Source organism: Mesitornis unicolor, unplaced genomic scaffold (genome assembly GCF_000695765.1).
Source record: "Mesitornis unicolor isolate BGI_N332 unplaced genomic scaffold, ASM69576v1 scaffold4120, whole genome shotgun sequence".
Lineage (NCBI taxonomy): Eukaryota > Metazoa > Chordata > Aves > Mesitornithiformes > Mesitornithidae > Mesitornis > Mesitornis unicolor.
This window is the reverse complement of record NW_010160115.1, coordinates 102,412-127,194: the sequence shown is the minus strand read 5'-3', so window position 1 is coordinate 127,194 and position 24,783 is coordinate 102,412. Positions and strand designations below refer to the sequence as shown.

General features: G+C 51.6%; 3 protein-coding genes across 3 annotated transcripts in view; 2 read left to right on the top strand and 1 right to left on the bottom strand.

Annotated features, from left to right (window-relative positions):
• Positions 1 to 559: 559 nt before the first annotated feature.
• Positions 560 to 6,317, top strand: LOC104544074 (proactivator polypeptide; the record flags this gene model as incomplete). The annotated part of the gene is made up of 7 exons (XM_010188829.1): positions 560 to 706; positions 1,718 to 1,813; positions 2,003 to 2,189; positions 2,338 to 2,489; positions 4,553 to 4,633; positions 5,216 to 5,323; positions 5,926 to 6,317. Coding segments are annotated over 7 exons (807 nt in total), but the record flags the coding sequence as incomplete, so codon positions are not given.
• Positions 6,318 to 9,020: 2,703 nt separating this feature from the next.
• On the top strand, positions 9,021 to 15,977 carry LOC104544066 (proactivator polypeptide-like). The gene is made up of 15 exons (XM_010188817.1): positions 9,021 to 9,081; positions 10,239 to 10,299; positions 12,327 to 12,441; positions 12,738 to 12,815; positions 12,904 to 13,029; positions 13,234 to 13,422; positions 13,730 to 13,873; positions 14,041 to 14,127; positions 14,446 to 14,553; positions 14,755 to 14,844; positions 14,964 to 15,167; positions 15,260 to 15,409; positions 15,494 to 15,574; positions 15,745 to 15,852; positions 15,942 to 15,977. Exons 1-15 carry the CDS (start codon positions 9,021 to 9,023, stop codon positions 15,975 to 15,977), a joined length of 1,638 nt encoding a protein of 545 aa, XP_010187119.1.
• Positions 15,978 to 17,905: 1,928 nt separating this feature from the next.
• The window catches only part of CDH23 (cadherin-related 23), a gene marked incomplete at its 5' end in the record, with an annotated part of 106,117 nt that continues 99,239 nt past the window's right edge, over positions 17,906 to 24,783 (bottom strand). The window contains 16 exons of the mRNA XM_010188795.1: positions 17,906 to 18,229; positions 19,183 to 19,296; positions 19,473 to 19,595; positions 19,678 to 19,807; positions 20,290 to 20,350; positions 20,682 to 20,722; positions 21,035 to 21,114; positions 21,285 to 21,405; positions 21,506 to 21,603; positions 21,880 to 22,136; positions 22,272 to 22,433; positions 22,558 to 22,821; positions 22,986 to 23,115; positions 23,306 to 23,416; positions 23,734 to 23,928; positions 24,457 to 24,668. Of these exons, the coding sequence (XP_010187097.1) occupies positions 17,906 to 18,229; positions 19,183 to 19,296; positions 19,473 to 19,595; positions 19,678 to 19,807; positions 20,290 to 20,350; positions 20,682 to 20,722; positions 21,035 to 21,114; positions 21,285 to 21,405; positions 21,506 to 21,603; positions 21,880 to 22,136; positions 22,272 to 22,433; positions 22,558 to 22,821; positions 22,986 to 23,115; positions 23,306 to 23,416; positions 23,734 to 23,928; positions 24,457 to 24,668 (2,423 nt within the window). The remainder of the gene's footprint in view (positions 18,230 to 19,182; positions 19,297 to 19,472; positions 19,596 to 19,677; positions 19,808 to 20,289; positions 20,351 to 20,681; positions 20,723 to 21,034; positions 21,115 to 21,284; positions 21,406 to 21,505; positions 21,604 to 21,879; positions 22,137 to 22,271; positions 22,434 to 22,557; positions 22,822 to 22,985; positions 23,116 to 23,305; positions 23,417 to 23,733; positions 23,929 to 24,456; positions 24,669 to 24,783) is intronic.

Below are 24,783 nucleotides of genomic sequence, written 5' to 3'. Positions count from 1 at the left end.
CCCTCTTTCTGTGAAAAGAACACTTGAAATACAGATACTGAGATTTTAACATGGTTAACTTTTGTTTCTTATAGTGTGTTCAGTAATCCAGGAGTCTGTTTTTGTTTGCAAAATAATTTACTGGCTGCTTTAAAGAAGGTAGTTTGTAGATGAGAAAAGGAGTCCTTTCTTCTAGGCATTTCTTCCAGCTTTTGGGTGAACTTTGAAGTCAGGATAATGAGCCTCTTCTGTGATTCCTTAAAGCTTTCAAGGGAGCAGCTTTGTGGATGCAGGTCTAATGTGATGCTGGTGGCCTGTTTTGGTGTTGGTAGCTCTTAAGTCAACTCCTTTGAAGGACTTGCATAGCGCACTACATGGTAAATGGGTTTTTAAGTGGATGTGGCCTAACCTCTCCCTCTTTTAAAGGAACCACTAAACTTCATCTGGTAGTTGTCCTGCCTATAACCATATCAAATGCTTTGGCAATACTTGAAGTAGAAGTAGTTGTGAAACTTGTGTTGGAGCCTTTTAAAACTTTGTGCCCACTCACAGGCTCCACAGAAAGGGCAGAGTTTTCTAGACTTTTAAAAATTGCTTATACCTCTCTTTTCAGCAACCAAAGGATATTTGTGCCATGGTTGGGTTCTGTCCTTCTGTGAAATCTGTTCCACTTCAGACTCTGGTGCCAGCTCAAGTGGTTCACGAAGTGAAAATGGAGACTGTGGAGGTAAGGTGGACTTCTTGTACTCAACAGATTTGCCTGCCGTTTTGCTTTAGTGTAATGAGCTAGGTGAAACAATATAATGTGAGTTTTTATGCAGAGAATAATCCAAGCCTCCATGCATTCCTGGCTTCTTCTTGTCTGATTTTGATATGTGGAGTAGGAGAGCTGACTGATTTATTGGACTAGCAAAGCCAAACTAGAGTAAACCAAAGCTGTAGGGTTAATAATTCAGGATTGAAATGGAAACTCTTGTTCCAGCAGTCACGTATAGCAGCCATTCCAAATGATACCTCAAATGTTAGAAGGTAAATTGCTGAATTTGAGTCTTGTTCTACATTTGAGTTATGCTTTGATACCTTTAAAAAATGGGACAGCACTCTGCATGTGCAGGTGAGTGATCGGAGTCAGAATGCTGAAGCTTCAAGTTTGGTGAAGCACCTTTAGCTTCCCACAGCTTCTGGGTAAGACATGGGCTGAGTTTTTGTTGTGGGGTTTTTTGGTTTTGTTGTTTTGTGGTTTTTTTAAAGGAAAGTCTATTGTTTGAGTACTGGTAACTTCTGATTAATAAGCTCCAAACAGTTTCCCTCAAGTCCCTCAGTTTCTAGGTTTCTCTTGCAAACAGGAGGGTGCTCTCAATTCTGGTAAATTAGTAATTTTGTCCTCAATTAGTGTATTTTAGAAAAGATTTTGTTTCCCTTAACTCCAGTCACTGTGTGGCTGCTTATTTCTGTGTCTACTAGATTTAACTCCTGTCCTTGTACAACCTGGGGATTGTGGTCTTGCTTGGTCATACAAAATGACTGTTCATTCAGAAAGGCTTTTTATTGAGACCTTTGAGGCTGGGTTTGGGTTCTGTGTGACCTTTTGAATTCAGCTCTAACTGGCCAGCTAGGTAAATGAATTGGTGTGCCACACCTGAATGTGAATGCTGTTAAACTATCCTTTACACATTGTCCTTGTCAGATCTGGTCGAGTGCTGATTTCTTGTTTTGTATGTTTCTTCTGTGTACTCAGAAAGTCTCAGTTCAAGAGAAATCTTTTTCCTTGTGTGAAATATGTGAGACCATGGTGAAAGAAGTGACTGGCCTCTTGGAGAGCAACAAGACAGAGGTATGTAAGGAGTGGAAAATGGTGCCTTTTCCTAGGCTTTTTGCTAAATTGAGGCAACTAAATTTTAGTTTGGCTGTTTTCACGAGAGCAAGATTTCCATCCTGGATGGGATGGAGTAAAAAACATGTACTTATGAACTGAGTCACATTTCTGTTCCTCATTTGCCTTGCATCTCCCATTGTGCTTCAGGAAGAGATTGTACATGAAATGGAGGTGGTCTGCTACCTGTTCCCAGAAAGTGTCAAAGACCAGTGTAAGGACTTCATAGATGTCTATGGCCAGGCTCTGATTGACATGCTCTTGGAGTCAACGAATCCTGAAACTGTGTGTGTTATGCTGAAGTGCTGTGCAGCCAAGGCTCCTCCACAGCAGCCAGGTTGGTAATGAGGAGTCAGTGGTGTTGCGAAAGGATCCGGTTCACTTATAATTATCTCTCTTTTGAGGACACATGCTTTAGTACTTGCTGATGCTGCCTCCTTTCTTCTGTTTGGGGGAACTACCTGAGCATTCTTTTTTCTTTTCAGTTTTAGTGAAACCTGCAGGTGGCTTTTGTGATATCTGCAAGATGGTGGTAGCTTATGCAGATAAAGAACTGGAGAAGAATGCCACAACAGCTGAGATTGAGGCTTTACTGGAAAAAGTCTGTCACTTCCTGCCACACTCTGTCAGTGATCAGGTAAAGTGCTTGTGCAGGAGGCGGGCTAAAAAGCAATGGTCTTGTTGATGGTTGGGAACTGTCCTTGTTGATTTGTTGGGTTTGTGTAGTTCCTACAGTGACAATTATGCTTACCTCATTTTCGGAGAGCTTCACCTGACATTCTGTCTACATGCTAATTTTAGGTCCGTCTCTCAAGTGTCTCTACTTCTGCTATAAATGTCCAGGTACTCATAACAGTGGTCTCTGTGTTTGGCCAACTGCCTTGGTCTCTGGCTGGAGACAAACTGTCCACAGGTGCAGCTGGGGCTGGCTTGTGTTCAGCAACCTGATCCTTCCTAGACTTTTCCCTTTACTGGTTGACACCAAAGCGTAGCAGCTTTTCACGTGCAGTAAAGCAAAAGAGAGGGAGCAGGCTTGCACTGCAGAAAATGACCACACAGGCCTTGCTGTGTGGCAGCCTGCCTTCCTCTCAGAACAAGGCAGATCGAGGTGAACAGAAGGACAAAACATCTTGCGGAGTATCTGGGGAAAAAAAAAAGAGCAGCATCTCTTGGTGGTTTTTGTGGGAGTAGTTGGTATAATGCAGGTCAGGGTTGAATCACAGAACGTTAGGGATTGGAAGGGACCTCAAAAGCTCGTCCAGTCCAATCCCCCTGCCGGAGCAGGAACACCCAGATGAGGTTACACAGGAAGGGGTCCAGGCGGGTTTTGAATGTCTGCAGAGAAGGAGACTCCACAACCTCTCTGGGCAGCCTGGGCCAGTGCTCTGTCACCCTTCCTGAGAAGAAGTTTCTTCTCAAATTTAAGTGGGACCTCCTGTGTTCCAGCTTGTGCCCATTACCCCTTGTCCTATGATTGTTTGTCACCGAGAAGAGCCTGGCTCCTTCCTCCTGACACTCACCCTTTATATATTTATAAACATGAATGAGGTCTCCCCTCAGTCTCCTCTTCTGCAAACTAAAGAGTCCCAGCTCCCTCAGCCGCTCCTCAGAAGGGAGATGCTCCACTCCCTTAATCATCTTTGTAGTTGAAGGAATCTCTTCCTCTGCAAGAGGCTGGAAGGAGTTTGGGGTGCAAGGGGATTAGGTTTTCACAGTCCTTATCCTTGAGGCTGGCAGTCCTTTGAATAGATTGAGACTTTTAAGGGCCTGAATTGACCATCTGGATTGTTGTAACTAATTTGCAGTCAGTAAAGGTTTGCCTGTAAATCCTCTGAGAGCAGTGGGTGGGAACAGCTGAAGGTTTATTTTTTTCCCCTCAACACTGATCCTGTTCAGGGGATTAACAAAGTAGTTGGAAGTAGGCTGGCATAACTCCAGTGGGACAGCACAAAGTAGCACCTGCGAGGGCACTGCTATCAAGGTTTACCTGGAAAACTTAGTAGGTGGCTGCTGAGTGTCAGCAAGTGGCAACTGCTTATAAGTTTAAGAGACATACAATATACAGGCTTAAAGCAGCTATGAAAGAGCTATTCCTGCTAACTGCTGTGAGGCTGTTTAATAGCTGTGGTTCACTTATTAATCGGTGCCGTTAGTCCCTGCTGAGAATGCATCTTCCTGTGCTTCTGTGGTGGCCTCTCCACTAGAGGGCTGAGTGTTATCCATGGGAGTGTTAGTGCTGCTGCCAGCTCTGAAGTGAATTGTAACTACTTGGGCTGAAAGTGCTTAAAAGCCATTACTGTGTTGCTGCCATCCTGTTCAGGATGTTTGTCTCCAGCTTGTTCAGTGTGCTTTCCTCTTGAGACAGTAGTGATTTCCACGATTAGAGACTTAGCTTTGGAAATCAAAGCCCGTCCTGCTTGGTTCTTTTCCCAAAGTCTGTCCTGCTTGGTTCTTTTCCTTTGACCCCTTTCTCATAATCTGTCTGCAGACAGCTGCAGGCAGGTATGAGCTACCAAAAAAATGTAGTTGTGTGATTAGTGCCATGCCGAGTAGATCTGTAGAGCTCAGGCCTCTGGTTTATCGGTTTGGAGTGTACTTTTGGGGTGTTTGGAGTAGTATGCAGGCCTGCTTGCTGAAGATGGTATCTTTTCTTTCTAAGGCTGTAACAGGAGAATCTCTCAACCTGTTTTTTTGTTACAGTGTGTTCAGTTTGTGGAACAGTATGAACCCATGGTTGTGCAACTTTTGGCAGAGGTGATGGATCCCACTTTTGTTTGCACTGTGAGTATTGCATTTAGTACTATTGAGTATGGGCTCTGATACGGTCCTGCTTACTTTTCTATACGCCTTTCAGTGCCTAGCATGCAGAAACTCTGCTGGAATAAAAATCAGCACACTGAATACTTGGAGTAAATGCTGTTGTGCAAGGCCTGGGGCTTACTGAATGCACAGCTGTCTGACTGCCAGCCTTGTGCAAGGAAGGACAGAAGAAAAGAGCTGCCAGTGGTTATGCACTGTTGAGATTCAGTAACAAGGTGTATATATAGTGTGCTCTGAATGTGGCAAGAGAAAATTAAATGACCCTTCTTGAAAAAGATCCCTTTCTAGAAGCTCTCTTTCTTGAAACTTAATATGAAGAAGCAGTTGTGGTAACTTAATTCTTCCTTATATCAGTTTACTGTTTCATGTCTGCTTGTTCAGCTGGAAGTATGACTGGAGTTGTCAGTTGAGCAGGGTAGTGGGAGCTCCTCAAGCTACCTTAGTGTTGCTTCTGTGCTTGGTCAGGTGGAAGCTCCAGCGGGAGGCTGGTTGAGATCTCTTGGCGCAGACAGAAAGATGCTGACTCTGCTATTCTTTTCACAGAAACTTGGAGTCTGTGGAACAGCTAAACAGCCTCTCCTGGGGGATGATGCTTGTGTCTGGGGTCCAGGTTACTGGTGTAAGAACATGGAGACTGCTGCTCAGTGCAACGTATGTAAAGCAGGATTCTGCCTCGAGTTCCCTATTGGTCTTTGATAGCTCCTTATAAACCACCTTTTTGGCGGTTACTACACTTTCAAGTGGATGAAGTCCAGTTTCAGAAAGCAAGGGGCTACTAGCTAGAAATTGACTGAGTTTGATTAGAAGTTCTTCTGTCGCCCGTAGCGTTCTTAAAGCAGGATGTGTCTTCTCCCCTTTGTTCACGTCCCCTATCCCTCTGCCAGCACTTCAGAATACGTAGTAAGATACACTGTGAGCTGTATATTTAGTCTGCGTTCCCACAGCCAACAGACCATGTCATGACCTCTCATCAGGCTCTAAAAATTGGCTTCCAGTGTTGCTGCAGGCCGATGCTTTTTTTTTTTTTTGCCAGGCCTTAATGGCTAAGGGTCAGCAGCAGCATTCTTTCATGAAGCTTCTGGGTGGGGATGAGGTTATTTATTCTAGTCCTCTCTGGGATCACTTACTTTAAGAAAAACAGTTTTGCTTTCAAGATCTTGGCTCAGAATAAGGTGTTAAATTGTATATGTAGGCACACTTGTTTGCAAACAGGCTTTTTTTTCCACTAATATACACTGTTTCTTTCCCTTTAGGCTGTCGATCACTGCAAACGTCATGTGTGGAACTAAAGGAAGAATTTACAGTTCTGAAAACTTGCTGTGGCTCTTGAAAATATGGGCCGAGGTTGGCGGAGAGCTGTATCTCAAATGTCCCTCCTCTCTGCCTCATTAACAATTTGACCTTCAAGTCCCTTTATTGTAACTCTTCTGTAGCAGTGCTGCTGTTGAAGGATCAGATCTTCATCGTTGACTTAACAAAGATATTTCTGATTGTACAGTTTAACTCATTATGATCCTAAAAATAGTGTGTTGTAGATTTTTAATTGGTAGGCTGTTTTTTTAGGTGCTGGGAAAAATGGCAGAGAAGGTGAAATGAGACAAGACTATTGTCTTTTAATTAAAAAAAAAGAGAACAAGATAGCAACTGAACTTTCAACTGTCTCTCTGTAGTCAGCATTGGGAAGATTACATGCTTTGCGTTTTTAACATCTGGCTGAAATATTGATTTTCTGTGTAACTGTCAGGGAACTCTTAAGGGATAAAGTTGTATCTGGGAATCCTTTCGGCTGGAATTTTCAAAGCTCTACAGATGCAGAGGAGGGGACTCTGTGCCCAGCTAGCTTTCAAAGTAACTGGTACCTAAAAATATGCATTTGCATTGGAATGACCACATTTACAGCTTGTGGTGTTACCATAGCTAGGGAAACCCTCCCTTGACCTTCGATCATATCCTTTTTATTTCCTTCAACTACTCGGTCTAAGCATGGGTGTTTTATGGGTGTTTTGCTATCAAGCCCTGTACAGTGGGATTTCAGTCTTTTGAAGCATGCTGATGTCCTTTAGGAATGGCTCCCTTTTATTTCTTATCCTAGTTGCTCAATTCTACTTAGTTTTGCAGCTTCCTACATGCAGCCAGCCAGGTGCCAAGGACGTAGAGTGAGCTGGGTCAGTAGAAAACGAAGGGGAGAAAGTCAGCAGGGGCTGCGCATATGTCAAAGGGAGTTCAGCAGAGAGGGCAGAATGCATGGAGAAATGGGTTTTGTTATAAACTGCTGGTTCCTTGATTTGTTTTTCTCTCATAGCACGTTTCAGTCACCTGAAATTTCGGAGGCGCTGTGAGGCTCACAGGCAGTTTCCACCTTTGCTCACTGACACTCACCCTTCTCAGTAGTTTGAAGTATAATTTTTTTTTCCAGAGTTCCCATTTCTGTTGGGAAATGCTTCCGAGTAATGAGTGGAGATGGCAGATGGTAACAGCACTGTAGTAAGCATTTGGCAGCTCTGCTGGCATACCTGACAACCTGCCTTTCATGCCTCTGCAGCGTCCCTCTGAAACGGCCTGAACTTCTGAACAAAAGCCTTTCAAGGCAAGCTGCTACCCTGGAGATAAGTCAGGCCCTTGAGGTGTCAGGGCCTTGAGAAAGAGTTCATGTTGAGATGGACCTTGCATTCCCTACCAGTGTTCAGTGTGTAGTTCTGATCAAGTAAGCTCCCAAAATAGAGGCACCAAAGTAGCTCTGAGGACAGCTTTGGGAAGGAAGAGCTGGAGCTTTGAAAATTCCAGTCCTGTTCAGAAAGGTGCCAGCAACTGCAGCTGTTTGTGTGGTGTCATGGGTGAGGCAGGAGCTCCAGTAACGATGCTTTAGCAGCAAGCAAAGTAATTTTCATGCAGTTTAATGGAAAACCACTAGACTGCACCTCTTTGGTTACTATGTGTACTTGCTAAATGTCTGGACGGCGTTGACAGACAGCAATACTGGTTTTTCTTTCTTGTTTGCATTTGTACAGAATGCTGAAGCACCTGAAAAATGACTCCCCTAAAGATGTAAAAAATACCTGAAGCTTTTGGTCTTGACAGACTTGTACAGTGGTTCCAGCGCCGTATCCCAGTTGGGGTAGATATGTCAGATAGGAAATGTGCTCTTTTCAGCATCGCTGCCCTGGAGGTATGGGTTGCATTACACCATGACATGTAGTATGGTATTTTATCTTTTAAAGTGGATGGCATTCTATTACTGTGATTTTTTTTGTAAGGGAAATGTGGGGGGTGGATTGACACTTGCTCTTACAGGTTGGCATGGTTTTAATTTTCTTGGGTTTTTAGTAGCGAAGTGGTTATGCTAGCGACCTGTCGGAGGAGGTGAACCAGGGCAAATCCTGTGCTAGCACTGGAAGTCTCTTTAGTTTTCTCCCTTCCTGTGGACCGTGGCACCTGACCTGTTTGAGTTATGCTGGGGGGGACACGTGCAGTTGCTTTCTGAAGAACATTGTCTTGATTTTTGCACAAAAGCTTCCTTAATGAACAATAAAAACTTCTGTAAATCGATAAGCGTGTTTCACTTCCTTACTGTGTGCTCACGTTAGCTTCCCCTTTGCCTCAAAGCCAGAGGAGGCATGTCCCAAAAATGTCACTGGGAATAATGGGCAAGATTCCCATCAAGTTGCCATTGCCTTGCAAGGTGCATGTCCCATCAAGCCTGTGTTATATTGAGCACAGCTGCAGGGATTGTTGCCGTCTCCTGGACAAACGCAACACCTGATGTGAAGCAACAGCCCCATGTTGCAATTTCTCTGCCTTGCACAGGCTCCAGGGAGTTCTTGCTGAAGCTGCTTGATATCAGGCTCCAGTGCTGACTTGCATTTAATGTGGCTTTTCCTTTGGTCTTCATTCCTTTGTTTTGAATAAAATGTCTTTTGAATGCTTTAAGCAAACTACGTGTCTGTGTCTAAATATACCATTACTTGTCTGATACACCATTCACTTGTCCTAAACTTACTGCACTGCTGACTTAATTCTATTGTTGTTTTTTTTTTGAGGAATGATGCTCTATCCCATAGCACTAGGACAGTTTTCCCCTGCTGTGCCCACCCTTTGCAACCAGGAATGGTGAGGTTAGTGTCAAGCACCAGGTTCTGGGCTGGTTTTGACTTCCCGGGAATACCTGTATGGCTCTGGTCCCTCCCTCCACTTGCAGCTGGTGATGATTTTATAATCAAGGCACAAGGGGTGTGGTAATTGCCCTGCGTAGGTGTGGATTCTCACTACTTCTCCCAGCCCATCCAAGATTCCTCAGACTGGGAGCAGCACAGGAGAGGAACCAGCCACTGAGGACTATCTTAGGAACGGCATGGAGAGCAAATGGAGTGGCTGGGTGCTGATCCTTTCTGTGTGCCTGGGCTCCTACCAAGGTAAGGCCAGGCCTGGGACTAGGATTCAAGGAGAGCCCAGAAAAAAACCCCTCTGAACCCCCAAACTCTTCCCAGCTATAGTGTTAAGGATCTGTAGTGTGCTGCTTTGTCCCTCCATGGGTTTGGAGTTAGGCCAGAGGAGAGCTGGGGTAGGTGGCACAGCTGGCTGCTCTACCTCTTGCCCACCTGCATGTGAGTGGTGCAACTTCTGCCCTTAAAGAGATGATTTTGGGGCAAAAAAAAAAAGTGGTTTGCTCCCTTCCTTCTCTGGACAGCAGGGATGTGGATGGAGCTGGTGTTTTGCTGGGGTATGGAAGGAGGGAGGACAGTTCAAGGGGCAGCAGGCTGCTTTGCTGCCCCTGGCATTGGGCTCTGGCTGTTGTGTCTGTGCTATTTGGGGGAAATTGCTTTGTTGTCTTTGCACAATGGGGTGATCACGGTGCCACCTGACACTGCCCCTTTCTTAAGGACCTCATAGGAGGTGCAGGAAGGCAGGAAGCCTCTGCCCTTGTGGTAGGGTGATGGGCTGCAGTGCTGCAGCCCTGAGCACCTTTGGAGACCTCTCATCACCAGGGCTTTGGGTACCTGTGAGCAAATCCTGCCCCTGGATAAGCTTATGCTGCTGTCCCCGAGGTATTGCCCTGATAAGAGCTAGAAAGTGGTATCTGGCTCATCCGCAGGAAATGGGTTAGGAAGAGCTTGTTTCTCATCTCTGGTCTTTGCTTGAGAGGAGATCCCTTATTCCAGGGGAAATTTCCCTGGGCGAGCCATGAATCCTTCTTGTAGGGGAAAAAAAAATAGAGAGGAGAACCCCTTTTGCACCCTAATTACCCCAGGCTCAGTCTATCGGGCTCTTCTGACACGACCTGCCCAGGCACTGGCTTTGTGGTGGAGGAGTCGTGACTGTGCACGCGTGCCTGACGGTGGAAGGGGACACGCTGAGGTGCTCCAACCAGCAACAGGCGGAGCAGGAAAGTTCACCCAGGCTTGGCATGTCTGTCCTTCAGGCAATGTCTGCCCCGGAAGCCGATAGTGGCTCTTGTGGTGGCAGCTTGGCTGCCTGGTGTGGTGTGGCTGTGGGATTGGGGCCCACTGCAGGCCTCGGAGAAAGGTTTTTGACGCTGAGAAGAGCGTATTTATGACTTTTGCTGTAACAGGGGTGTGCACCCAGCTGGGAACTGGGGCGCCAGGGCCCACGCCGCCACCCCCAGGGTTTACGTCACAACCTGCTCGCCAGGCTCTGCCGGCTTGGCCGGCGTCCTCCGGGGCTCCGTGTAATGCTGGCACAGCCCTGCCGCATCCAGAGCTCGGCCCTGGAATCCCCCTGAGCAGATCTCACCGTGCTCTAGGGGCCCTGCAGCTGGGGATGGAGCAGTGCTGGCTGGCTTGGGGCCACCATGGCAGCACCGGGGTACCCCTGCTTTGTCCTATGCTTTGCCGAAGATGGCATCATCCAATGTCCTGCTGCCTGGGTGCCAGTCAGCACCAGGAGGCTCTGGCAAGGCTTTGAAATGTGAAGGAGAGCTCACAGGGCACCAGTTACTCTGGTTGCTTGCCCCATGGCAATGCTTTCCACCTGAGGAAACTCTCTCTGCTCTCAGCAGATGGGCATAATTATTTATTATTTTTTCCTGCCCAGTACTTGTTGCCTGAGTTTCAGCTTGAGCAGAGTGAGGAGTAAGGGCTGAGCTGAAATGTGTAGGTCCAAACCATTGGTGTCCCCTTGACCGGCGAATTCCCTTCATAGCATTGCTGGCAGCGTCCTTATGCTGCCAATCTGGTCCCTGACATGGGTCTGTGAGAGATGCCCGGGTCTGTGGGTCAGGCAGGACTAGGTCAGAAACAAGCTGTGGGGTCGTTGTCTCCCCTCTCCTTTTTTTTTTGGTACTGCCCCTTAACTCTTGTGCTGAATCGCCATTCCTGTTCATCCTTATGCTAACATCAGGGTTAAAAAAATAAATGCTATCTCTCAGCTGATGCGGTGAGCGAGGCATCACGCTGCTGGAGAGTGTGTGTGGGAGGCCATGTGTGGGAAACCAGAGGAACTCGCCCTGCCCCGGGGCTCGCTTGTGCCCTGGTGCTGCCATCAGCCCAATGGGGTAATTCGGGCTGACACACCATCCGGCACCTGCCGAACTGTGCCAGTGCTTTTGGGAGCAGGCAAGGCTGGTGAGGGGCTCGGGAGCGTCCCTGGGACATCCCTAGTGACCTCAAGCATCTCGAACTGCTACCCAACACATCCCATGGATGAGCTGGAGGCGTTGCCAAAATCCAGCATGTAGGAAAAGCAGCTTTTGGGAGAAACTTGGTAAGAGCAGGGTGGGTGGAAGGAGCAGTTTCTGCCTTTGGCTTTATTCTTGCTGTGCAAAATCATATGGCCCGGGCTGAGGGGGTAAAAGCTGGGTGTAAATGCTCTGGGGAGGTTGTGCTTTGCTTAGAAACACCAGCTGCCAGAGGGGAGGCAGCAGGGTCTGTCTGTCCATCTGTTCACGTGCTGCTCGCCATGTGTCTCTAACTTTCTGAAGCAGGGCAGTCAAGGGCTTGGGTTGTGCTGGCTCCTCGCCTCCTCCCCGGCCGCGTCCTGGGTGGGCACAGCCCCTAGTGGGAGTAAACACTTGCCCCATCGTGAATGAATCTCGACACGCCAAGGTGGCAATTAAACTGTCGGCATTGCGCCACACCGCTGCGCCACGTGGGCAGCCAGGGCGGGCGATGCCGCCGCTGCCGCTCTGGGGCCTTGCAGCCAGCAGAAAATGCTGTTGTTGGGAGGAAATGGAAAGGAAGAAAGAAACCAAACCCAAAACTGGGTTTGCTCAATCATTGCCCGGAGCCGCGGTGTGGCTAACTGGCTGCTACATGGGCCTGAGCGCTGGCACCTCCACTTTGCTCGTTTTGCAAGATTTATTGCTCTTTTTATAGGCAGGCGCCTCCCCAGTGTGTTGGAGGGTGCTGCAAGGCTGAGGATGAGCCCCTAATTTGCTTTCCTTTTGATGCTGGCCCAAAGCTGCTGCAACATCCTGATGGAAAAGCCGGCAGCACGTGATGGCCTGGCAAAGCCGGCCTTTGCTGGGCTTAAAAAAATGATTTATAAATTATTATCACAAAAGCTGAGGGTGAATCACCCTCGGCTTGCGAGGCAAGGCTGGGCTTGGGGTGCCGGTGGGGAGGTTGGTGCAGAGAAGGAGGTTGTCTCGGGGTGTCCTGGGGACTGACGGTCTCCTCTCCTCCCCGACAGCCGTGGCCAGCCCCCTCCACGAGTGCGGCGAGCGGCTGGAGGACTGGTGCCGCGATGAGTTGACGGCGGCCAAGTGTGGGGTGCTGGACCTCTGCCGGATCAGCGTCTGGGACCAGGGCCTGGGGGTAACTGTACAGGGATGTGGGGGTGGGAATGGAGGGATGCACCCATCCTGCCCAAAAATGTGGGGCTGGAGGGAGGATCTCAGCCTGGCTGCCCCAATGCTGGGCACCCAGAGGAGCGTCTGCTGCTGCTCTTGGGCAGCAATGTGTTTGCAGGGTGAGTGACATAAATGCGTGAGTATCCTGGGATATTCCAAATGCCCCTTGGTGAGGTGTTTTTGGGATGAAGGGTCGGGATTTGGGGAGAAAGTGGGAGGTCCACGTGCCATGGCAGCATCCCAATGTGTCCCCTCTCTCAGCAGAAGGGGATCCGATGTCACCTGTGCCAGATGACAGTCTCTGTGGTGGGCAAGATCCTGCAGGACAACCGCACCGAGGTGGGTCACAACCTCGGAGGTGTGGGGTTGGTGTGTCCACCCACACCACAGGGCCAGCCTGGGTCTGAATTCTCCCTTTCTCACCTAGGAAAAGCTGCGGCTCTTCTTGGATAAGAAGTGCCAGTACCTGCCCTTCCAGGACTGGTCTGTCAAGTGCAAGAAGATGGTAGATACTGGCATCCTTGTCCTCGTCCAGCTGGGCAAGCAAGTGCTGGTAACTGGTGGGGGGGATCCCCTTGGATTTCTGTTTTGCCACTGTTAAGGATGTCTTGGGGGGTTGCAGGGCAAAGGAGGCTCTTGGAGCTTGGGACAAAACCTCTGAGGGACAAAATGGAGATGGAATTGACCCAGAGATGGGGAGGGGAGCAGGGAAATGGGGCAGATGTGGCCCCAAGCCCTCACTCCTCTGCTCCCCCAGGCGGACCCAAAGGTGGTGTGTGGGGCCATCAAGCTGTGCAAGCCCCAGGAGAGCTCCACGGGAGCCCTGAAATTTCAGAAGCCATCGCTGGCCCCCATGGGCCCTGCTCAGGACTTTGCCGACCTGGTCTCCCCCTTCATCACCAACGTGCCCCTCCTGCTCCATCCCCAGGACCTGCCTCATGGAGAGGCTCAGGTACGGTGACACAGACGAGGCTGCCATTGATGCTGCTCAAGGGCAAAAATCACCTAAGCATCACCTATTTAACAATTAAAAAAATATTAAAGTTGAAATGGCAGCTAATAAGGGGTCACACCTATTCGGGCCTGGGATATTGTATAAATGCAAGTTGGGGGGGGAAACCAGAGAGATGCCATTTAAAAAGCGGCCCCAGATTGCAACCGACATTGAAATCCCAGCCCTGCAAATGCAGGCATTGGGGGCACTTGGTTTCATTTTGGGGTGGATACCAACGTGTCCTTGTGTTGTCCCGCAGGAGATGAAAGACGTGTGTGGGGACTGCCTGCAGCTGGTGGTTGCCATGCAGCTGGAGCTGGAAACCGATGCCACCTTCGCCCAGGTGCTGCTGGCCCCCGCCGAGCGGGCATGCGAGGGCCTGGCACCCGCCCTGGCACAGCGGGTAAGGTGCTGCGGTCCTGCCGGGCTCGCTCCTCCTCCCTGATGGCACCGTGGCGTGGGAGCACCTTTTGCTGCTGCCTGCTTTCGAGCAGTGCCACAGCAAGTTGGGGTGAGGGGGTCTGGCAGGTGTCTCCTCTCAGAGGGTGACGCTGTGTCTCCCCCGCACAGTGCAAGCGCAATGTGGTTGTGTACGCGGACGTGGCTGGCCCGGTGGCCTTTTTTCTGGGGCTGGCAGGGCCGGATGGGTGCTGGTGGGTGGGTGCTGAGCAGCACAGACAAGGGGATCTCATCAGCAAATGCGGGGCTTGCTCTCGTTTTGGTAATTAATCATGCTGCTTTATATTCCTATAAACTTTTAAATATTGTCCCCTCTCTCTGGGTTGCAACTGCTGTAATTCTTTTTCTGTTTGCATTTTTTTCTTGCTGTTTTGCGGCCACTCCACTGGCAGAAGGCTGAGGTAAGCAACGCCCGCACCCCAATGGGCTGAACTCACCCTCTGTGGGGTAGCGGGGGGTGCAGGCTCACCCTCTCGGGAGCAATGCCGGTCCAACTCAGGGTGCCTCTCTCCCCAGGACCCGATGAAGCTGTGTGGCCACCTGGGACTCTGCTCCTCCACCTCGGCACTGCCCCTCCACACACTGCTCACTGAGAAGGCGATGCAGGTCCTCAACACCCTGGGAGTAAGTGGCGACTTCCCCTCCTGCCACACACCTTAAATTTGAGATGCTGGGAAAGGGGAGCCTTATTTTACCTTTTATTTTTTCCTCAAACACTCCTATATTTCCAAAGTGGGAAATGTCTTTTGGTGGTGCTGATGGCTGGGTGGGATGGGGATAGTTCTAGGAGGGGGCTTTGGCATGTGTCCCACCACCTTGTCCCAGCAGGATGAGGAGGGAACCCCAGCGCTGTGTGAGATGTGCCAGTTTGCAGTGAAGGCGGCTGAGGGCCTCCTGGAGAACAACGTGACGGAGGTGAGCCCTGCTGCTGTGGTCTGGGGAAAGGTGGGCTGGGAAAGGCAGGCAAAAGAGGCAGCAAGGAGTTGAGGGGGTTGGGGGATCTCCCCATCCTTCCACCCACCTTCTCCTGGCAGGACCAACTGGTGAATGACATCGAAAAGGTGTGCTACATGCTGCCCCACGGCATCATTGGGCAGTGCAAGGACTTCGTTAACTCCTATGGCAAAGCTGTGGTCATCATGCTGCTGGAGGCCACTGACCCAACTACCATCTGTACCATGCTGCACTGCTGTCCCCGCAGCGGGGACACCCACCGAGGTGAAGATGAGGGGACCTGGGTGGCACCCAGACACCAAGTCCCTGGGAAGTGGGGTGCTGGGGTGGTGCTAACAGCCCCTCATGTCCCACAGGGACTGCTGAGCTGGAACAGCTGGCAGTGGGTGCAGGCGCCTTCTGCAACGTCTGCCAGATCGTCATCACCTATTTCGATAACGAGCTGCTGAAGAATGAGACACTGGCAGAGCTGGGTGAGGTGCTGGAGAAGGGCTGCGAGCTGCTGCCCACGCCTCTCACTGACAAGGTGAGCTGGGGAGAGGGGAACACTCAGCCTGGCAGGGACCCCCTGACTGCCCTGCACCGGACTCACCCCCTCTCTCCTTCCCAGTGCGAGGCCCTTGTGGTGCTGTATGAGCCAGCAGCCGTGCGGCTTCTCGTGCAGATGATGGACCCCACCTATGTCTGCACTGTAAGTGTCCCCATGCCATGGGTGCTGCACCCAGTGCCCAGGGCAGCCTGGGCCAAGATGGGCATCTTTTGTCCAAGCCTGAAGGGGGCTGGCAGAGGGGCCATGGGGTCAAAAGGTGCTCATGGGGGTTTTTTTCCTCCCCGCTTCCACATTTTTCCTTTGCAATGCAGAAAATAAGAGCCTGCGAATCACCCAAGGAGGATCTCTTGGGCTCAGACCCCTGTGCTTGGGGCCCACAGTACTGGTGCAAGAACATGGCCACGGCCATTGAGTGTCACGTAAGTGTCAGCGGCATCCCCTTCCCTGGGTCAGCAGGGTGCCAGGAGTTCCTGCCTCCCCCTGTCATCTCTCCCTGTCTCTCCCACAGGCTGTCAAGCACTGCCAGCATCACTTATGGAACTAGGAGCCACCTTCCCAGCCAGCCAGACTTGCTCTATCATTTTGGTTCAGGATCCCGGACCCACCCCTCCCTTCAGATGTGCCTGCACCCATGGACGGCAATGGCAGGAGCCCACTAGTCTCACCACTCTGGCAGGGGCTGTGGAGTACCCCAGCTGCCTCTGCTGCTGCCTGTTCCACCCCTGGGGCTTGGATTTCCAAATCAGGTTAAGGGACTTGTTAGTATTTTCAGAACTGGAGATTCGGCCTTGATATCCCTTGGAGCAAATCCTGCCATCCCTCCCCATCCTCATCCCTAACCCTAACACCAACCCCATCCCACCCTGAACCACTCGTAAAGCCCAGATCCTACAACATGGATCCGGGGTTGGTTTCTGCTGCCCAAATGCCAACCCCCTGCTCCTGGCCTTTGGCAGCCTCACAGTGTGGGTGACATTGGCTTTTGGCAAGCCCAGTCCTTTGCTGGTCCCTCTTCTAATGGGGGTGGCCTTTTATTATTGGTTGTTTTTTTTTTCCCCTGGTCACAGTTAAAGAACCAAAAAGTGGATTAAATTTACCTGCAATGACTGGCTTTACGTGACATTTGCAGTACACTCATTTTGTGTCCAGCCATTTGCTGGGAAAGATAATATATATTTTAAGTATTCTCTGAACAACAAAAAAAAAAAGAGTGAATTTTGAGGACAAAGACTTCCTTTCATGCACACAAGCCCGCCGGGGGGAGTCCCATGCTGACCTGGCCATGGTGGTGAGGGACAGTGGGGCACTGGCTCATCCCTCCCCGCCGTGGGATGGGGGATGCCCATGAGGTCTGATCCTGAGTGTGCACAGGAACATCTCACCACAAATAAACTCCTCCCACGAGCTCGGCTGGTTGTCTCCCTCCTCCTTGACCTGGGGTGCTGGGCAGGGTTGGTGGTGTGGTAAGGGTGTGCAAACCTAGGAGAGGTTAAATACTTCCCCTCGAAATCTGGGGTGCAGCAACACCCAGGACAGCATCTTATGAAGGTGGTGGACATCATGGCCTCTGACCATGGAGGGGTGAATTAAAGGAAAAGGAGGTTTTCCTCTTCAAAATGTGGATTGGGCATGGTGAATCCCGCGTGGCCAGGGAGGAAAGACGACAGACAGGGTACCCAAAGCCATAGACAGTGTATTTCTGAGTCCCGTAACAGACCGTGCCCGAAACTCTCCACAAGGATACGATTTGAAACAAACCCCCAAACAAACAAACCCAAAAGCAAGAGAGAAGGGGAAAGCAAAGGGCATAAAAGACACACACGAGCACTCCACATCCAGAAACCCCAGTTATTGTCAGTCTCTCTCTTTTACGACGTCGCAACATGTTTTGGTAAAGCCAGCAAAATGGAGAAATGTCTTCAGGTTTTTTTTTATTTTCTTTTTTTGGGGGTCTTTCCTTGCTGAAAAGGTGACGCTAATGCCAAATGGACTCAGCTTCTCCCCACTCTGCCCCAGCCCTTCTCGTGCCCGTGGTCGAGGTGTGACAGCTGCTTGTCCCCAGCCTGTGCCTGGAGATACCGCAGTGGCATCATCCACACCTTCACTGCTCCTTCACCCCTGTCCAGCCTGGACTTATTGGATTTGTTTAGCTTTTCTTTTTTTTTTAAAAAAAACGAAAACAAAAACCCAACCCTTTTTTTTTTAATAAGAAAAATAAAAAAAATTTTAATGCTTTCATGGATTAATGACAGACGAGTAAAACCATACTGGTCCTGAGAGCCCTTTCCCGGGGCCAAGCTCTCCAAGGCTGCTGGAGCGAACTGCACCAGCTGGCCTGGACTCCTTCTGCAGGGGAAGGGGGGGCCAAGTGCCGCTCTTGGGGTGCCCCTGGCCCCCGCCACGGTTCCCCTGGTCCGTGCTTCATCCCGGCCGGCCCTGGCTTGCCTAGAGGAGCACCACCACCACCGCTTGTCATAACTCGGTGATCTCCAGGGGGCTCTCCATGATCACCTCCCGCATCTTGTGCAGGGGGGTGGACTTGGCCGACTCGGTGCGCGCATTGTGGTCGCTGTAGACTCCACAGTCGGCAGTCAGAGTCTCCAGTGAGCGACCCAGCACCTTCTGGTCGTCCTCGGGCAGGCTGTTGAGGTCGGAGGCAAGCAGCGTGCCCGTGCTGCCATGCACCACGTGGATGCCGTCAGGACCTTTCAGCTCCACTGGCTGCTTGTGTCGGAAGCGGAGGCTGCCTTGGTTTGGGCTGTGCTCCTCCTCTTCCTCCAGCTCCTTCTGGATCAGCTGCAAAAGGTTCACGGAGTGGGGGAATCATCATCACAGCTAAAGCAGCTTCTGGCTTTCCCACCTCTGAACCTCCTGCAATGCTGGAGCCCAGCAGAAGGGATGGGAGCCTTCTCTTCTGAAGCCAGCTCAGAACGCGGTGATGAAGATCACCAGCATGATGATAACCTCCAGCTGAATTGCCCATTTGTTAGGTGGGTGCCTCAGCTCAGGCACTGGCTGCCAGCTGGGTGGTGGGGCTGGCAGCAGCTCCCATAGTGGCCAGAGAGGAGATGGGATTTGGGGTTGCATGAAGGTGGTGGGGGGAGGAGGCAGATGAGGGGAGGCTGGAGGAGGGATGAGGGTGAGGAGAAATGAGGAGCAGAAGGGCTGAAAGTAGTCTCCCATCCCACTGCTCTCCTCTGCTCTCTTTGCCCCATGTTTCATCCCCCATGGGATGAAATCTCCCACCAAGAGCTGCAAGAGAAGTTACTTCTTTCCACACCAGCCCTTCTGCACCAAAACCCTCTGTGCTGGCCTTTTCGCCTCAAAAACCTGCTGGGTTGATAAGATGAGAGGAGCAGAGGGGAAGGAAGATGTGCCTACGTGTGTGCAGGGACCTGCAGCTTCTTGGCCAGAGTCGGTGGAGCAGCTGCACCTTGCAGTGAGATGGACAGGTGATGGACAGAGCAAACCCCACAAAAAGAGGGGTCCTCTTGCAGGATAGGAGAGACAGAGGGAGAAGGTGCTGCTGATGCTCAGGGAGAACACAAGCGGTGATGAGAGCTGGGGCAATGTGGGGAACTGGCAGCCTCAGTGGAACACCAGCATTTGGCTCATTTTGGCCAAGCAGGGAATGGGGGCTGGAAACCACTGGGTGATGGGAACTAAGGCTGTGGGACAGGACAGGAAGACACACTGCATCCCAGAGGGCACAGCAAGCATCTCCCCACATCCATGCACACTCTGTCTACCTCTGAGACCGAGGAGCGGTCCCCCTGACTGGTGGTGGCCTTATGCACCATCCTCTGGGCAAAGAGTTTTTTCAAGCGCATATAATCATCCAGGACCACCTTCAAGAGAGTGCCCTGGGTGGAGGGGAAGAGACAACGGGTTACCCAAGAAAGATGGTTTAGTTGGAAAGAGGCCAGCATCATCCCAGCATTTTTCGGAACATCACCTTCCAGCGCTGCAGCCATGAACCTGGAAGCTGGAGTGGTAGGAGAAGATCCCTTTGTGGAGGATGTCTGCGCTCATCACTCACCTTGATGGGTCCTTCCCGCATGATCTGCCCCAGCTTGGCAATGTTGTCGTACTCCTGGATGGCTGCTCGCAGGTAGCGGTCGTCCTCGGGCTTGGCTGCGGAGGGCTCCCTCCCAAAGGTCCCCTGCAAGAGGAGAGAGTGGCTGAGGAAGTGGTGTTGGGCATTGGGTGTGGGAGGAGGTGTCCTTTCAGGGGCCGTGGCTCACATGGGTGCGGGCAGGGCTGTTCCAGAGGTCGGTGATTTCGCTCAGATTTTCCGGCAGGTCATCCTCATGCTCTGCCTGTGCCGCCAGCTCCATGTTTCTGCAGAAGGGGTCCAGCCACACCGGGTTGGCCCTGCCCAGGGGAGAGGAGCAGACCTCAGCGCAAGTAGAGAACAGCTGAAAACCCAGCAGCATCCCTAAGCCCATGCAGAGCCCAGATGCTGAGGTTGTGCTGCCTCCTTCTGCCCTGTGCAGACATGAATTCGGCTGCTCTGGATCCAGATGTGTGCTGGTACCTGACCACCATCTCTGCTTACACCAAGCCTGGCCAGTATTGGCAGAGATGGAGTAACAGAAGGAAGCAGAAGGTCTTTTGGCTTTGAAAGCTCTCAGGGACAAGCACATGTGCCAGGGTCAGAGTCATGCTCTGCAAGGCGTGCCTGACCACATCCCCGTGCAGAGCAGAGAGGTGTCACGTCTCTCTTCACCTCCTGCGCATCTCTGGGTGCAAAACTCAGGCTCCCCTATCTTGGGAGCAGCCTGTGATCCTGCAATGTGCCATGCCGTGCTGCATGAGGTGGCAAACTGGAGAGCGGAGGGCAGGGGAGAACTCACCCATCAAAGGAGTACTTGTTGGTGTTTGGCATGTCCATGATGTCCATGAAGCCCCTGTTGCCTGCAAAAGGCAGGGGGGGGTGGTTACAGGGCGGCACATCAGTGTGCTGAGCAGCCAGCCCAGCTGCAGGCATGAGGTGGCACTTCTTTATCGGGGGGGCAGGGGAAACTCAGCGACTGAGAAGGCACCAGTGGGGTGAGAAACACTTGGATGTGGCTGATAACACAGAGCCTGGATGCTGAGGAAAGCCTCCCACCATCGTGCCTCACTGGGCAGGGTGGCTTCTGATTTACAGCCTACTGACATCCCCTGCATCTCCCCGTGTAGCCCCTCTGTGCTGTCCATGCACCCTGCTGTCTCATGCAGCTGGAAAACCTCAAATGCTGCTCACCCGTAGAGCCGGCCACTATGGCTTTCAATTTCCTTTTGTGCCTGTGATAGAAATACAGAGAATCAGGGAAGAAAATAAGGAAGATGCTTTAAAGGAAAGAGGTCACAGATTTGCCATAACCCTGCAAACAGCCCCTGTATCTATAAGGAGAGTGAGCTTGGCAGGGAGAGGCACTATCAGTATTAAAATCACTACATTTTGGGGAAAGAGGTGCAATTTCTGAACCCAGGCTGAGCTCCACTGCAATAGTTTTTGGGATGCTGCACTCCTTTGCTTGCTGGTACTGCCATGCAGGGTCCCCCTGGCCTGTGGGGACATTGTGGCCGGTGGGGCAGAACCCAAGCATTACTCACGCTGTCCGGTAGTACCAGTTCATAAGGATGAAGAGCATTGCAGCCAGGAAGAGCAGGACGGCCAGCACGATGATCGCCATCTGGGGTAGATAGAGTGCTAGTGACAATCTCCTGCATGGACCCAGCACCCAGTGGTGGGCACCCACCCAAAATCATTTGGGTGAAACATCTCTCCAGGTCATGGAGGGTGGGAAGGGACATTGCCCCACCTGCGAGCAGAAGTCATCTCCAGCTCCAGCTGGGCTGTTACCTGCAGAGCTGAGAGGTCGTCTGGTGCCCGGGCGGTGATGGCAGGCTGCACATCCAGCACATTGTAGTTCCTGAAGAGGTTCCTCAGCTGCTCCTTGTTCTCGTCTATCATCTGAATCACGCTGGGAAGAGAAGGGGTTCTTGGGCATCTTGGCATTAATGAGGATCCCCAAAGACTCAGTGAGCCAGGTGATGGGCTGGGTGACTGGCCAGGTGACGTACCGCTCCACATCCAGAATGCGGTTGGTCTCCCTGTTCACCACATGGATCAGCAGCTCTGTCTGTGCAAAGTTCACCCGACCTTTCTTGTCAACGTGGAACTGGGGAGAGACAGCAAAGTCTGCAGTGTGGAAGAGCTGCCTCCCAGGGCATCCCCTGACCGTGGCCCAAGGTGTGCTCATGTGGCAAGAGACCCTCAGGCCTGGCATGAGGTTCAGTCTAGACCCTTTCCATACACCCCAGCCTTAGGTATATCCACCACTCTCAGAGCTCAGGGATGTCTATGGTTTATGCAGACAGGGCATACTCAAAGGAGACCTCCCAAGCAGCATGTGGAAGGTTACCTTCCCCTCAGAGCAATCTTTGTGGATGGTTACCTGGACATCATCCGTGTTGACGATGGCACCTGTGATGTTGGAGAGCAGGCTGATGAACTCCTCCTCAAACTGCCTGACTTTGTCAGGGATCTCGTTGATGATGATTTTCACCCGCTGGTCATCCCTCAGTATGTAAATTCCCACGATGGCTGTGTCATTGTGGCCGACCAGGTCAGAGGCTATGATGTCCACCACAAAGTAGCCGGGGCTGTAGGCCGTGAAGAGGTCGAAGGTTCGCAGGATCCCATCAAAGATTCCTGGGGGGAAGGACAGACACAAGCTCAAGATTAGTGATGCTGGTCATGGGCACTTCTTTGGTCATGGGGACGTCTTTGGCCACAGGGATGTCTCTGGCCATGACCCCGTGCTTTCTCGGCATGCAGGGTATGCACCGATGCTGAAGATGTTGGCCACCTCCTCTGAGTCGTTGGAGTGCTGCTTGATGTAGCGGATGCCCAAGATGTTGTACAGGACCAGGCTGTTATTGCCCACGTCGGCATCTACTGCAACCACTCTGATCAGCTCTGATCCCACTTTGGCATCGGTGGCAACCCCTTTGAGAGAGAGATGGGTCAGGGACCTGGGGCTGGGCTGGCTCTCACTGCCCCTTCATCCAGCTGGATTTTCCCTGGAGCATCTCCAGCTCCTGGTGCACTCCCAGGTCCCAGCACCCCTTACCCGCTGTGTACTCTGACTTGGTGAACTGGGGGGACTGGTCATTGATGTCGTCCAGGAAGATCCGCACCTCCTGAAGGGTCAGGTCCCCGCTGAGGTCCCAGGAATGGGCTCTGCCTGCCTGCTGGCCCCGGGGAGGGGACCAGTTCCTCTGGCTGGATGCTTTGACAATGATGGAGTGGTATGGCTCCTTCTCCCGGTCCAGGTCCCGCAAGACTTGCAGCTTCCCCTCCCGGCTCAGCTGGAAGTTGCTCTCCCGGTTCCCAGCTGGATGCAGAAAGGGACCCCAATTAGTTCCACTGGGCTTGGCATTTTTGAAACGTCATCTTTCCCATTGACCAGGGCAGAAGGGCAGTAAGGAGCTGATGGCAGTAAAAAAAACCTTGGTGAAGGATGCAGAGCTACCTATCCCCTCCCTGCTCAACACTCACCTGCTATGAAGTAGTAGACAATGGCATTGGAGCCCTCATCTGCATCCACTGCCCCGGTAACATTCCCCACCACAGTGCCTGGCTGCGAGTGCTCGGGAATGGAGAGAGCCTGGTATTGGGGACTGTCCTTCTGTCAGAGACCCCAGGAGAAGGGAGGGTGATGAGCAGTGAGGTGGCTTTTTTTTTGCTTTGAAAGACTGAAAGTGGACAAATCCCATCATGCTCCCCACCATGCTGACACTCAGCTCCCTCACACATGCTTGTCAGCATCCCCAACCCTGCACCCTCTATATCCCATCCCCTCCGTTCTGGTGCCTTACAGGAGGCCTGACGAAGACGGGCTCGTTGTCATCGATGTCGTCGAGTGCGACCTGGAGGGGCTGCATGGTCTCGTAGGCTGGCTGGCCCTGATCACAGGCCACAATGATCAGCTGGGGAGAGAGGCAAAAGTGTCATCCCGGGCAAAGCCATGCATGCAGAGACATCATGAGACATCACTGAGGGGATGGCTGGGTGATGGAGGATTTTTTTGTGGGATTTAATAGGGAAATGGGAGTTGGCCCGCCAAGATGCAGCTCCCCAATGGCACTTGGTAACCACCTGATTCTTGCTAGGGTGTGACATCTTCACGACTGCACTAGCTGACCCCATCCCTACAGTATTGCTTGCATCCTGCCAGCCCCGCACCAGACCCGCAGCCTCAGGGATCATCCCGGCCACCCCACGGGCGCGCTGCCGCCTGGCTTACATTGTACACGGCCTGCTTCTCTCGGTCCAACCGCATGGCCGTCTGGATCAACCCGCTGACTGAGTCGATGACAAAGTACTCCCAGTCTTTGTTCCCCGCCCCGGTTTTCAGCAGACTGTAGAGCACCGCTCCATTGAGGCCCTCATCTTTGTCTGTGGCGTAGACCTCGTAGACATTGGACTGCAGGGGGATCTCCTGCTTGCATACATGCAGCCCCTCAGTCCCAGCATTGCATGTGAGCTCCCGGCTCTCCCCACCCCTCCAAACCCCCTTGTATTGGGATTGGCAGGCTCCCTCTGCCCAAAATGCAAATAGGGGCTGGTGATGCTAAGCCATGATCCCCTTTGGCAGGGTGGCTTCTCCATGTGCGTGCCATGGGTTGGCTGAGCCAAACCTGGCTTCTTGGAAAGGAGAAGCATCTTAAATGTCAGTATTTTGGCCCTTGTTTATGAACAGGCTTGACATACAGTGACTGGCCGTTTCCTTATTTTGTGTGCTCCCAGGGTTTCTGTTCCCCAAAACTGACATCCCTGCTTGCGTGAACAGAGAGGGGCTGTCGCTGACCGTCCAGCCTCGTGACCCAAACCTTCTTGCTGTATGTTAAATAAAAGTCTTGCTTCATCTCCAGTGGTGATGGAGAATGGATTTTGCCACTGGTAGGCAGGATTGCTTTCGGGCACAGTCTCAGTGTGCCATGACCTCACTCTCTCTCAAGGGATTTACCTCCTTGATGTGCAGGATTGTGCCATTGGGTGGGCGAACGAAGACGGGGCGGTTGTCATTGATGTCAATGACATCGATGTGGAGCATGGTGGTCCCCCAGAGAGGGGGATGCCCCTTGTCTGTGGCCACCACAGTCAGGTTGAACCTCTCATAGGACTGCAAGCGCCGCCGGGATGTGATGAGCCCAGAGTCTTTATTGATCTTGAAAGCCTCTAGGGACAGAAATAACACATCTCTGGCTCAGGATGCTTGCCACCAGATGAATTATGATTAGAAACTAGTTTACCAGCTGAAGTACACCTCTCACTGCTGGCAAATCCCTGTGAA

Coding starts and splice junctions, on each gene's coding strand:
- LOC104544066 (XM_010188817.1), top strand. CDS start 9,021: ATGGAGAGCAAATGGAGTGGCTGGGTGCTGATCCTTTCTGTGTGCCTG. Junction 15,410..15,493: donor CCACGCCTCTCACTGACAAG/GTGAGCTGGGGA, acceptor TCTCCTTCCCAG/TGCGAGGCCCTTGTGGTGCT. Junction 15,853..15,941: donor CCACGGCCATTGAGTGTCAC/GTAAGTGTCAGC, acceptor TCTCTCCCACAG/GCTGTCAAGCACTGCCAGCA.